The sequence below is a fragment of the Branchiostoma belcheri genome, unplaced genomic scaffold, assembly GCF_001625305.1.
Source record: "Branchiostoma belcheri isolate BF01 breed outbred unplaced genomic scaffold, Haploidv18h27 scaffold68, whole genome shotgun sequence".
Taxonomy (NCBI): Eukaryota; Metazoa; Chordata; class Leptocardii; order Amphioxiformes; family Branchiostomatidae; genus Branchiostoma; species Branchiostoma belcheri.
Window position 1 is genome coordinate 1,395,203 of NW_017804331.1, and position 14,448 is coordinate 1,409,650.

At 46.0% G+C, this 14,448-nt stretch overlaps 2 protein-coding genes across 2 annotated transcripts; both read right to left on the reverse strand.

Moving 5' to 3' along the window:
- Positions 1-124: 124 nt before the first annotated feature.
- Positions 125-5,234, reverse strand: LOC109483995 (mitogen-activated protein kinase HOG1-like; the record flags this gene model as incomplete). Its single annotated transcript, XM_019787152.1, has 7 exons — positions 125-406; positions 732-809; positions 1,195-1,292; positions 1,772-2,267; positions 2,956-3,079; positions 3,667-3,826; positions 5,197-5,234. Coding segments are annotated over 7 exons (1,071 nt in total), but the record flags the coding sequence as incomplete, so codon positions are not given.
- Positions 5,235-10,310: 5,076 nt separating this feature from the next.
- Positions 10,311-14,182, reverse strand: LOC109483996 (serine/threonine-protein kinase pdik1l-B-like). The gene is made up of 8 exons (XM_019787153.1): positions 14,018-14,182; positions 13,402-13,523; positions 12,828-12,987; positions 12,231-12,354; positions 11,726-11,970; positions 11,246-11,343; positions 10,986-11,099; positions 10,311-10,602 (listed from the first exon to the last, which is right to left on the reverse strand). Exons 1-8 carry the CDS (start codon positions 14,180-14,182, stop codon positions 10,311-10,313), a joined length of 1,320 nt encoding a protein of 439 aa, XP_019642712.1.
- Positions 14,183-14,448: the final 266 nt, after the last annotated feature.

A 14,448-nucleotide genomic window follows, 5' to 3' on the forward strand; every position in this document is an offset into this window, starting at 1 on the left:
TGGTACCCAGGCTATGTATACACTACATGTGTACAAATGTCGCGCTGGCGTCGACCGGCCTGCTCTTGACTTTTTAACGTTGGGCGTTTATTCGGTGGCTGCCAGGTTGGCAGTAGATGTGCGAAGTGAATTGGAGGAGACTGCCAGCTGATTTAACTGTGCATTTGACTGCTGTACCTGAACATGGGTGACCTGAGATACCCTCCGAGTTTCGCCGCCACCAGTGCTTTCGGGAATCTTGTTCCCGGTGTATATGGCGAAGAGAATGATGCACAGGACCATAGCGATTAGGAGCAGCACTCCGATGACGTACATGATGATCAGGAGGATCACCCATCCACAGCCTTTCCCCGCACAGCTGTACCAGTCGTGCTCAGGATCGCATCTCCAGCAAGCACCACAGCAGCTGCGGAAGGTCAGAAACAAGAAGGTGAAGAACAAACGACTTTATATACACTGATCATTGGATGCAATTAGCCTCTATCAGGCCTCGGGGGGCGGCTTGAAAGAGAAGAAATCGGCCAAATAGAGAGATGATCAGAGATAGCATGCCAAGGGAGTTGGTCTGCTGGAGAGAACAGTTTGCCGCTCTCGAAGCCTGTGCGGAGTCGTCACATCTTTGAAGTCCACTAATCGCTATCTAATAGGTACCAAGTACGTAGCTTTCAGTATATAAGTCAACTGTTGCAGAACAAAGGTGAATCGTTGAACGGCTGAAGATTAATACTTACGTCTCAGAACTCTCGTCCGGTACATCGACCACGATGTGAGGAGGCCGTGGGGCCAACGATGGAGTTTTGACGACGGCACTGCAAGATTATCAAGGAATATCATCAGCCAAAGTAAATAGGTAACATTTACAAGCCAATTTTACAACATTAACATGCATAATGTTAATCCTCACATAACAAGCACATTCATACATATGGTGACCAGCCTCTCCAACTCCGTTCTACCACTTGCTACATAGTGTAATCCAACACCACACAGTGTTTGCTACAGCCACAGTTACCATGGTGACAACTGCCTTGTCCCGGTCATTGACCTTATTTGTTTCCGGTACAAGAAGAACAAGAAACAACAGAGTAAAAAAAATGTTTTCCTTCTGTAAAGGTAAACATAACAAGTAGACGTAACGTTAAGTCGACAAAGACGTGTGCCATAGGTATGATGACACAGAATATCAAGACGTACCCAGGAGGAGAGTTGATGATCTCTTTAAGGCAGCCGAGAACCTGTTCTGATGTCGGTCTCTGAGGAGGATAAACCGCCAGCATGGCCAGGACCAGGGCCTGGGGGGGAAATAGAATCAACCTGTCAGGTCTCATTTTCTTTACAAAAACCCTGCATACATCGTTTGTACTTTTGTCGCGAAAAGGCTATAATTTGTTGTGATCAAAAGACCAAGTTTGAAACTGTGGTTTGTGGAGATCAGAATCAAGCGCTCCTTTCACTCTGCCCTCTTCCCTCCATCTTTTTTTTTGTAGTAGTAAAACAACTAGAAGAAGTATTTCACCGTCTGCTGACTGAATTACACACTCCTTTACATATACTTAAAATCACAATTCTTAATCACACTAAATAAAAAATACTCATATTTACAAACAGCATTTAACAACATGTGAAATCTTAAAAAGTTGTCGTGCTGCACAATCAGGCAGTATTTAAATCATTCGGCAGTCTAGCACAGTAGGGAATTGGTGAGTTCCAATATTGCTTAGTTCTGCTTTATATATGAATAGCTCCATTTTCACACACCTTTACAGGAGACTCTTGCGGTTCACTCGGCATCAGCAAGTCTGCCACCGGGCGCCCCGGATATGCGATCATGACCTCGGCTATGGCCGTGGGTTTCTCATTTATGTAAAGGGCAGGCACGAGTTTTCCTGGGACGGCTGGATCTGCGGAATCTGTCGCTGGAACCCTGGGATCAGTGGATGGAACCGCTGGATCTTTGGCCTGGGCGGCTGGATCTGTTGCTTTGGCGGTTGGATCTGTCGCCGGATCGGCTGGATCTGTCGCTGTATTGGTGGGATCTTTGGCTGGATCTTTCGCTGGGGCGGCTGGATCTGTCACTGGATCTGCGGGATCTGTCGCTTGCAGTTGGGCTGCTGGATCTTCCCCCGGGAGGGCTGGATTTGTCCCTTGGGCGGCGGGATCTTTCGCCGGGATGATGGGATCATCCAGTTGCAAGATCGCGGTGAAAATCAAACCCATGGCGAAGACGTCAGCCTCCGCGGTGTACCTCACGAGATCGGGTCGCTGTGCTGTAGGAACGATAGATTAAAACTTTTTAAAAACATGAAAGACAAAAGTACCCAACAATACTTACTTTGCACTAGATTGTATTGTTTGGTAGAGTACTGTGCCTTTGTACTGAAGAGTTACAGATGGCCATGGAATTGAATGACAGTGCAGCTGCGTCAGGGTCAGATGGTTGTAATATTGACTCTCATTTCTTGGATGGCTGAGATCTCGACCTAAACATATTTGTGTACGTTTCAAAATAGTGGTAAAACACTTCTTGCTACAGGTATAACAATGACACAAAGTTCAAATACTTGTGGACTGTAAACGCCCAACATAAAATTAGTTACGCTAAAACTCAACCCGCAACCATCAGCATGGTCGCATATGGCGGCGCCCATCTCCGTTTCTGTAGCCCTTGGGCCACACAGTAATCACTACAGCAGGGGGCTAGTCCGCTGGTAGTGGTGTGTGTTTAGCTCCTATACTCCGTCCCAAATGCTGAGTGCTAAGCAGAGAAAGCAGTATGGACCATTTTTAAAGTCTTTGGTATGACTCGGCCGGGGATCAAACTCACGACCTACCGAATGCAAGGAGAGCACTCTACCCACTTGGCCATTGCACTGGTTTTCGCCCAACATAAGCCGATGCCTATTAGAACTTCTGCTTGGAAAACAAGTTGTCGCCACAACTAAAGTAAAGTCTCACCCATGAGCGGACTTATGATCTCCGGTGCCAGGTACATCCGGGTGCCGTTAGCGTCCTGCCTGTGGTAGGTGTTTATATCCCAGCCGCCCTGCTCACACGCACGGACAAGCCCGAAATCAGCGATCTGGGGGACAAAAGATAAAGAAAGCGCTAACTGGGGTGCCAGAGTATACAGTGCAATTTTACGGAATACAGTGCAATCGTATTAATATACAGTGCATCTTTACGGAATACAGTGCAATCGTATTAGTGTACTGTATACTAGTAAAATTACACTGTACTGACTAATACGATTGTACTGTATTCAATAAAATTGTCCTGTATACTAATACGATTGCACTGTATTCCATAAAATTGCCCTGTGTACTTGTAAAATTGCACTGTGTTCCGTAAAATTGCACTGTGTACTCTGGCACCCCTGGTTATTAAAGCATACCTGCTGCAGGTTGTAAATTGAAATTAGACCACAGCAAGTAAATTTTATGGATCATCCGCAGACTCCAAATCTAGTGCGGTAGGATGAAAAAAACAAGGCGGGCCAAGAAAAACAAGATTCATACATTGTCAAAATTTCTTGCTGTGGCCTTCAACAGTGGCAACGAAAGACACAATTTGAGAACAGTGTTCTGTCGAAACATGAAAATCATTTAGCGGGAAAATTTTGCACGGCGCCGCAAAGAACAGGATGAAACATCATGAATTCCAACTGACCTTAACAACCGGTCTCTGCCCGGAGTTGTCCACCAAGATGTTGTCAGGCTTGAGCGCTCCGTGGATGACGTTCCTGCCGTGCAGGTAAGCAACGCCCTCTGCCGTGTCACACAGTAACTGCAGAATGGCTGCTCGGTCAGCTTTGTTGCTTGTGATGAAGCTGTGTTGCGCAGGATGGGGATATAGGGACATTTACAATATTTAACGTTCATTTGCATGCACAGGTCGTGCCTTTTTATATATATTTGGATCATGCGTGGGTCATACACATATCAGCCCGACCAGAGATAAAGCTTTCCACAAACTCAGCCCCGCCCTTCCTTAAGGCCTGCAGCTGGTCACAACGTACGTGCTTCTGCGTGCTGTCTACGTGCAAAAACGTGGGCAAACGCAGGGCATCCGTGCGTGGTGAGTACCGCCTCCGTACGGAATCCTACGGATTTGGGAGCACGCAGACACGCCGTAGAATTTTAAGTGCATGTGAAACTTTTTCTGCGTGCGGTACGCACCACCCGTGCCGTGCGAGTACGAGCGACGCGCGTGCCCCGTACGTGCCGTGCGGAAGAAGCACGTGTGAGTACGGCCTCCTTACGGTAAAGTTGCAATCGCATAGAGATCGTACGTTGTAAGCACGTACAACTCACTTACTACTTGCGCAACTAACGATGGACGCAACCGCTCACGGCCAGACGTGGCGTGCTGACCACACTCTTACACCTTGCGCAACCGTGCGAGTGACGTGCGTCGACGCCACTCCTTCCCAACGTTTTCAGAAAACACGTAGCAGACGTAGCCTCCCAAAAAACGTACGGACAAAAAGCACGTGCGGAGGGTTGTGACCAGGCCTCGACGCTCTTTAGATCCATGGGCCTTTTGTTGTGAGGAGATGTACAATAATGTAATACCGCAGAGTATACCGATTTAATGGCTGCGACCCCCTGGCAGGTTTGCTTCGGTCGGTAAATATAGACAGTATCATGTAGCATGGAAAGAAGCAATCCGTACACTTGACGCTGTAAATGATTAACCTAGCCTACATATGCAGATCTAGACTTTGTGTAAATATAATTGTTTGGCTCCCTTTCGATCCTAGCGATAGTCATAGGGCATAATCTCCAAGCAGAGGTTCAGGTTTCGGCTTATTTTCTACGGCTTTTATGCGTTTTTATCGGGGTTTCTTTTTTGTATCTATATCTTTTTTTTTCTAGGATGGTTTATTGACTACTGCCCTGCCAATTTGATACTGTCTTGTAGCCACCAAAAGATCCGCTTGGGGATTACAGAGGACAGACGTTGTTGAGAACACTTACCTTAGCCTCTACCAGACTTCGGAAGCGGCTGGAAAGAGTAGAAATCGGTCAAATAGAGAGATAGCATGCCGGGGGAGTTGGTGCACAGGAGAGAACAGGAGAGCGGCAAAATGTACTCTCTAGCGGACCAACTCCGGATCCCTTGGCATGCTATCTCTCTATTTGGCCGATTTCTACTCTTTCCAGCCGCCTCCCGAAGCCTGGTAGAGGCTATACTCACCTGTCCAGTGTGCCTCCTGTGCAGTATTGCAGCACCATCCACACGTTCAGTGTCGGCGTGTTCAGGCCGGTCTCTGTAAACACTTCGGTGTACTGCAAGATGTTGGGGTGGTCTCCAACCTGGATTGTTGAGGGCATGGAATATGTGCATATCCAATAAACAGTCTTCGTGGGATCACAAACCAGCTATCTTTTTTTTTTATTAATCATACAGGCAGAATACAGGACCTAGTGGTGGCACACTCAAGTTAGGAACTTATTTTGACACCACCACTAAATAAATACATACAATAAAGAAAATGAACATACGCTTCAAAATATGTACAAAATTAAATTAAGTGCAAGTCTGGTTCCTCACCCAAGGATTGAATGATGACAATGGAAGGACACTATTACAAATATCAAAAGAAAAAAAGCCTTTAAAAACGTTCTGGGTAAGTGATGATATGTTGGAGTTGACAAACCAGTTATTTGTGTCACTCAGTATTTCACTGAATATCTGCACATCTATCAATGGAAAGGAAATTGGAATATTGTACCATTTTCCTTTTCGTTCTGTGCGTAAGATTTTTGAAAACGTTTTTCCTCAAATGAGCCGTCCTTTCATTCGCATAATTTCTTTGTTTGTTTAACATTTATTCTATATATTCTCAATCGTACAGGAATTTGAAAATCGTGACAAATATAAAATGATTAGGTTCGTTCGCTGGTCTGTCACTGCTGAAAATAATCACCAATCCTACCTGCTGTAGAGTCCAGATTTCCTTCAGCACGACTTGTCCAACGTCCAGTGAGTCCACGGTGAGACACTTGAGAGCGAGCGCGCCGCCGTCCTCCTTACGTTCCGCCTTGTACACCTTACCGAACGCGCCTTGGCCAAGATCTTGAAGGATCGTGTACTTCTCCATCTCGGCTACAAATGAAACGAAGCGAAAAAAACATAGCATGCCGAAAAGTACAGATTTGTCAGGTAATGCCTTAAGCTCTTATATGGTCAAATCACACAGTGTAAAAGCTCAACCTAAAGCAAGCGATCTTTAATAGGTGAAAAAGTCCTCAAACAAACAAACAAACAAACAAACAAACAAACAAACAAAGAGACTGTCGTGCTCACCTCGGCTTGGGGAAAGGAAAAAACTTCTTCTGCTAAGAACTCAATAAGCACTTTCACTTGTCTGAAGACGTACAATAATTTGAGTCATTCTAGAAGCTCACTTGTCTAAAAATGTCGGCTAACGGCAAAAAAATGGCTCAACCTTAATAACCACTCAGGTGAAAATCCCTTTCTTCCCCCATTCACCACCTCTTAGGAGGAAGTTCCACGCTGAAAGTTTCTTTCCTATAACAACATCACAATGGAATAAGCTACCTCGTGATTGCTTCCCCTATGAGTATAACTTTAAACTTTTCAAGTCTATGTCTACAAACATCTGTCCACACTGACTGTACAGTAACCCAAAGCATTTGAGTGGCTTTCATGAGCCTTGTTTTGTGGTGAATCATGATGTAAAAAAAAAGACTTCCGCCCGTGTTGCGGGGTTGCTAGGGTTCAGAACGTTTGTTTTCTTCCCGACGACCTTCACCCAGGTGCTTTTTGCTGACGGTGCCCTTAATCAAGAATGGGACTTCGCCTCTTGAGTGACACTCTGCGGGTTAATCATTTCTCGACAAGTGTAGGAGTAGATTATAGTATTGACGGAAAGATTAATGATAGCCTTATCCAACCGCAATTAGCGACCACCTGGGCACAACTTCGACCCAACAACAAACATGACTGGACTGGGGCCGTGTGGCGCAGTCAGTAGCGTCTTCGGCTAGGAACCAAGAGGTCCCGGGTACGAGTCCTGACATGCCACCGACCTTGTGCCCTTGGGAAAGGCACTTAACACAACTTTCCTCACTTCACTCAGGCAAAAATGAGTACCTAGCTTCGGTTAGGGCCGTCCATCGAATAGGACGTTAAATGGAGGTCCCGTGTTTGGGAGAGCCACACCCCGCGCACGTTAAAGAACCCACCACACGTATCGAAAAGAGTAAGAGACCTTCCCGGTGTGAGTGGTTCAAACCTTACAGTCTGGTCTCAGGTTTGACATCTTTGAAAAGGTGATAGTCACCTTTTATGTCAATCCTTCCACAAATGTGGTAAATCGTCATAAATAAATGACATACCAGACGCAAACGTGGTCTCACCCGTACACAAAGGCTGTGATTTTCTACCCCCTACACTGTGATTTAGCCCCATACATTGTCCACCAGCATAGGGGTGTTTTTTTTCTGGGGAGAACCTTCATAAATCTTAAAACAGATGAAAATATAACTTTAGAATGAAGTTATAAACGAGGAAAAACATTAACTTTACAGAATCTGTCCCTGAATCAGCAAGAAATAGTGATATATGTCCAATCGGATCTTAGGAAGGAAATTTGTAACCATTTCTGACTTCCAAGTTTTTCTGACATGTTCTATGGGAAACCCATTGCCATCACTCCCCACGAAAGCTAAAATGTTAGACATGGTAACGAAACGCTACTTACCGCGTGCTAAGTTTTCTTCCCGTAAACGTGCATTTACGTACAATGCATATCACGCAGCGTTTCTCAAAACGTCGGGCATAACACAAGTGCTTCTTTTTTTCAGTTTTATTTAATTAGGTTCTGTGTAAGAGACCTCAAAGACGTACGTTTGCAATGGATAACATATTAAAGTGTACCTTTTAATTTAGTGTGTGATTGTGTAGCTGTTGACTCGTGCGATAGCTATTGGTAGCACCATTATATTGCGCACGTACAGAATGACACTTGTACAAAAGCACGCTTGTTGTAGCTACCGTCGCACGGCAACAGAGATAGGATCAGGAACCGGGGAATTTGCTGACATTTTGTGAATTTTTTTTCTTTTTCGTATTTCTCCTTTCAACTTTCTTGGTCGCCTTTTTTCATGTCACCTGAAACAGCTTGTGCTCTCGATCTTGATTCCACCTTCACCGCCGACGTCAACGGCATTTGCTCTTCTGTACTTTTTGTACCTACCGTCTCCTGTGTACCTTCGCCCCTGAGTACTGCACTGCACTTTGTTTGGAAGCGAATTTATGCTACTAAGGAAGGCTTTTCACGATGTTGATAGTAAACCAGGCATTAGAACGTCTGACCAACATGTTACAAAAGTACAATTTAAGGCAATTTAACTTTGTAAATTCAACAAAATTCAGGCTATGCAAGTCTGCAAGTTGAATAAAGATTCCTTCTTCCTCTTATAATTTCGTTTCATGAAACATAGAAAACAAAAACAACAACAAGCGAGCAGACAAAACATATTAAGTTGCGCCAGCAAAGACGGGAAAAGACTAATATATATGCTTGACTATTAGACAAAGAGAACCTTTGAAACCATATAAAAATCACCTTGTTTTCTTAGTCTCTACCAGACTAACCACGCTGGCTATATATAGGAGAATATTTGCCGGGGGAGTTTGGCCCCCTTGTAGGTTTGACTGGCCGGGTAAGAAACAACCTTCCCGCGGCCGGACTTCCCTGGCCAATTTTGCTCTTTTTTTTCGGAATTCTACGATCCGTATTCCCATAGAAAGGCCTGGCGGAGGCTATTGCTTTTTATGGTTGGCCACTACTGAAATAGCTCCATCTTAACTTTGCGAGTACTTTTCAGCTTACTTAAGTTAAGACTGAAGTTATGCATGTTATGTGCGCAACGTTTGAGAAGAAAGGTGGACCTACCTGCCGATGGCAGCAGCTTTTTGCGCGTAGAACCGTTCACGGAAGCTGACAAACAAAATTCAGAGGCCCGGACGCGAAGGAGAACTGGCGAACAAATGTACAAAGTACTTGAACTTTGAAACGCTGGATCATGCGCATGGCAAACAAATGCACGCCGCATGTAAACACTTTTGCCTGGCAGCTTGGAATGCTTGTATGATTTATAATGGAATGTGTATAATGGTATGATATATAATGGAATGAAAGTTCATAACGTTCCAAAATCATATCCAGTTGCTTGAGTAACTGCTTTTTGGCGTATCTTATTACCTGGATGTCTAACCTTCATCGAAATAAAGTTCATCTGTGTTGGTATTAATTATGGCGAAAAGGCTGACCAACACTCAGTAAGTTGGGACTTTCCCAAACCAGATTTCTTTGCGAGAGGGGCAAAGGAAGTGGCGTACATTCGGGGCAACCGTCCAACACTGAACATAGACGGGGGGCGACACAGGCTACCTGACACGCACGGCCCTGCAAGCTGCAGTGGACAGGCCCAGTTCAGTGAAATTCGGGTAAGTCCCAACTTACCTAGTGTTGGTCAGAACGTTTATTCTTTTCGACATAATGTAATGGCGTTGTCAAGAGCAACCGTGTCGGCAAAAGTTTCCACAGGCGAAACAGCCAAGTCCCCTTCCAGAATGTGTTTATTCTTTCATATCCTCCAGACGTGGCTACACGTAAGCGATCTCACGAGATGGAATACTAGCATATTCCACACGGCATGCCAATAACATGAGCGAAAATATATTTCATTCAAACTGTTTGCGAGAGGCAATGCAACATCTTCGCACCACTCGCTCAGCCCCCCCCCCCCCACTTTGCCACGTTCGGCAATGCATACAACACATCACAATTTGACAACAGCAAAAAGGTATAACACACAGTTATCACGTCATAGCATATTCTTCCACATATCTGTGTGAATAATGTCAAATCTGCGCTTTCTGTACACCATTCATAAAAAGTTCATTTATTGTTTGTACAATAGAACGTTATGTGCAAAACTCATCAGAGGGAATGTCGTGAGTGAAAAGTGCAAATTTGTGCCAAGACAATGTACAAAAACCAGGCCTGTTTTTGACACACCTGAACATTTGTATATTGTACACTCGTACCTATTGCTTCAGCTGTAAACACGCGTGCACACATTTTTTCAAACCGTCGAACAAACTGATCCTGGGTACAATTTGTACATACATTGTTGATAATGATCAATTCGAATTCATTTATATTTCGTTCACGTAGACAGCCCGGCCGGGACCCGGCTTGAGAATTGTGACTTAGCACATTTGAATCACTGGAAGTTCCCGTTAACAGCCCGGCCGGGCCCCGGACTTAAGCACTAATCGCCGAAAGCGCCGAGTGTGCCGACTGCGAACAGAAAGGCGAGCGCGGCGGTGTCGTTGCTCCGCTCCACCCTCGCGGGTCTGTCGTCGTCCAGGCTGAGGCAGACCGACAGGACGCAGAGGAAGCACATGTAGGCCACCACGCACATCACGGCGAAAATGACCGCCATGATGACCACCAGCCACAGGATCAGCAGCACGAAGATCCATCCCGGACCTTTCCCCGCTAGGTGGTACCACTCCTCGCCGTCATCGCACCGCCAGCACGCGCGGCAACACGACGACAGGCTGCAGGGACAAAAATCTATCAATCGACCAATTAATCAATTGATCTTTGGTTCGATCAGAAGGGTTTTGAGTGTTGAATGAAACCGACGTACGAGTGATTACATTTCAGCCTTTCCATGCTTGATGAATGTTTTCGTTTTCAGACATCTAAAGTGAGACCTATATCGTCCATGAGGATACAAAACAATAGCCTCCTGTGCAGGCTCCGGGCGTGTGGGAGTTTTAACGCTGCGTTTCATAGAGTTTTTAACGCGTTCTTTTAATAAGTTCCGGGCATTAAAGGAACGCGTTAAAAACAGTGTAACAAAAACGCAGCATCAAAACCCCCACACGCCCGGAGCCTGCACAGGAGGCTAACAAAACAACCTCAGATGACTACGTACCGATCCTGCCACGTCTGAGGTTCAGCACTCCCCTCCTCAACCGGCACTTCCACCACGGTGTAGGGAGGGGGCGGGCCCGGAGGTGGCATCACCGGAACAGCGACGATGGCGGCCCTACAAAACAAGGAATATGCTCAGCAGAACTATTAACATCCTTCATCTGACGAAGGTTGACGAGTTCGAGTTTACATGTTTGAAATGTCGGTAGAAACATGTACCGTGTCTGCTGTAAAGCAGATCTTATTTAATAAGACGCTTACCCGGGAGGAAAATTGGTGATCTGTTTAAGGCTGCCGAGGACCTGTTCTGATGTCGGTCTCTGGTGAGGATCAGCTGCCAGCATGGACAGGATCAGGGCCTGGGGGTATAAAGTACTGGATAAAGCACGTTTCTGGAAATCGATGAAGCACGATTCGATTCTGGATAAAGCACGGTTCTGGATAAAGCACGGTTCTGGATAAAGCACGGTTCTGGATAAAGCACGGTTCTGGATAAAGCACGGTTCTGGATAAAGCACGGCTCTGGATAAAGCACGGCTCTGGATAAAGCACGGTTCTGGATAAAGCACGGTTCTGGATAAAGCACGGCTCTGGATAAAGCACGGTTCTGGATAAAGCACGGTTCTGGATAAAGCACGGTTCTGGATAAAGCACGGTTCTGGATAAAGCACGGTTCTGGATAAAGCAGGGTTCTGGATAAAGCACGGTTCTGGATAAAGCACGGTTCTAGATAACACGTACCTTTATCGGAGACCCCGGGGGTTCACTGGTCATCAGCATGTCTGCCACCGGGAACCGCGGATGTGCGACCATGACGTCAGCCACAGGCGAGGGCTGTCCGTTCGCGGGGTCCGGCAGGAAGGGCGTCACTTTTCCCGGGTTGAACGGAACTGTCGTCCGATCCAAGATGGCGGCCACGATCAGGCCCAAGGCGAAGACGTCGGTCTTGGCGGTGTAGGTCACCAGGTCGGGCCGCGGTGGCTGTGCTGTTGACCGTGATGACGTCAGAACGTTAGATCACGTCACCAGACGAGACTACCTATACTTCACTCGCAGGCTCTCCAACTGTATGTTCTGCTACATAATGTAACCCAACCCAATCGGGTGTCTGCTACAGCACCAGTCACCATGGTGACGGATGTCTGGTCCAGGTCAATGACCTTATGTGCTTAGATAAAACTGAGCACTGAGCAAAAACACAATGTATTCCTTCTGCGAACGTGAACATAAAAATCAACCGTCTTACCCAGCAGTGGTCCGATGATTTCAGGCGATAGGTACAGTCTGGTGCCGACCGCAGTCTGCATGTAGTAGCTGTTGATGTCCCAGCCACACCGCTCACACACACGGGCAATACCGAAATCCGCGATCTATTAAGGGACGATTGATACAGAACTTTCATCAAGCCAAAAAGTCCTTCATTTCCTGCACATATTGCAAATTATGAAGGCCCACAACGACATTGCGACATTGACACATCTCCCAAAGCACTCAGAGAGTTCAGTGTCGTTGTCGGCCTTCGTAGCAAATAACTTCCACTTAGATCCTCCAGTGCTTAGCGGTACACACAACCACCTTACTTTTTTTTCTTTTGTCGGACTGCCACGGCCTTAAATATACAATTCAAGGCTGACACCTTAAGACTTAGACTCAGATCCTCCAGTGCTTAGTGGTACAACGGGTGCCAGTCTTCTCCACTCTCAGGGACACGCCACTAGCTTTGCACATTCAGTTTAATTTTCCCTTTGTCGGACAGCCAGTACAGGGCTTTGAGCCTTTTTATAAAGAAAGGCTTAAAGAAAGGCTACCTATGTACAAATTGACACTATAAATACTGATTGACCTTGGCAACTGGTCTCTGCCCGGAGTTGTCCACCAAGATGTTGTCGGGCTTAAGGTCTCGGTGGACGATATTTCTGCCGTGCAGGTAGGCAACGCCCTCTACCGTGTCGCACAGTAATTGCAGAACGGTCCCTCGGTCATGGTTGCTACCCAAGATGAAGCTGAAGAGTGCAATATTAAATAATACATGCGAACTTTGTAAGCCCTTTATCTTTGCCATATAACACCCTTATGTTTAATGCTGTAACAGGAAGAGAAGAAGGAGAGTCTCAAACCCTTTCTTTGGCACACAGATAGATATGCCAGACTTCGTAGTGCAATATATTATACAGCACGCAATTGCGCAAACTAGTGTAAACATGGTCAATGGCCCAAGTAACCATACTAACGCATCTGTAATCTCCAAGCAGATCCTAGGGTGGCAAAAGACAGTATCAAATTGGCCAGGCAGTATCCATTTGCCATAGAGGGTCCAATACGCCACCCAAGGACCCTCTCTGACCAATGGATACTGCCTGGCCAATTTGATACTGTCTTTTGCCACCCTAGGATCTGCTTGGAGATTAGTAACGCACCTGTCCAGGGTGCCCCCGTTGCAGTATTCCAGCACCAGCCACACGTTCAGGGCAGGGGTGTTCAAACCAGCGCCCTCTGTGAACGCGTCAGTGAACTGCATGATGTTCGGGTGTTCTCCGACCTACGTTTTAGGCAAAATAACAAATTTAATATAAAGCGACCTTTTCGGAATCAGAAGGTGCTTACACGTGGTCAACACTTTTCCTTGTTTTCATTCTTTTCTTTTCCTGTCCTTTCCTTTTTAAAATTTCCTTTACTTGGAACAAGGATTATTTCACTAGCAATATTTATGTCTGTTAAGTCATGCCAGACTGACTTGAAGCTAGAAGGATAACAGCACACGAACATCTTCCTATTTATCTATTTATTTATTTCATTTTGAAACGGCTGGGTAGCCTATTCAGCTAGTAGAAGCTGCTTTCCAATGGGGCCTAGTATGCAATTACAGAGGACAGGACATTTAGTCAGGCAACAAAAGGTGGACAACAGCCAATTCCAAATAAAATCCGATGCTTCAAAACAAAGCATATCCATGAATATCCAATACTACTAGTATCTATTGCTAACAACAGCTGCACTCCTTTTCTATTTCGTTTCGGAAATAATCAGTCTTACCTGCTGTAGAGCGCTGATTTCCTTCAGCACGACTTGTCCCTTGTCCAGTGAGTCCACGGTGAGACACTTGAGAGCGAGCGCGCTGCCGTCCTCCTTACGTTCCGCCTTGTACACCTTACCGAACGCGCCTTGCCCGAGCTCGTGTTGGATCGTGTACTTCTCCATTTTGCCTGTAAGTGAAACGGAAATCAGGGCTCGAAATTAAAGGTGGTCCAGTGGCCACTGACCACTAAAATTTAGGCTGGGACATTTTGGGGACTGAATGTCAACTCTTTTTTGTTTATAAGGCACACGTCCCGGCTTTTGGAGCCGTAAATGCCCCCCTCCCCCCAAATTTCCTGTCTACTCTGCGATTGTAGTGTACATGGGAGTGAACATTAGCCTCCTTTTCAGGCGTTCCCGGATCGGTCGTTTTTTTTTTGGGGGGGGGG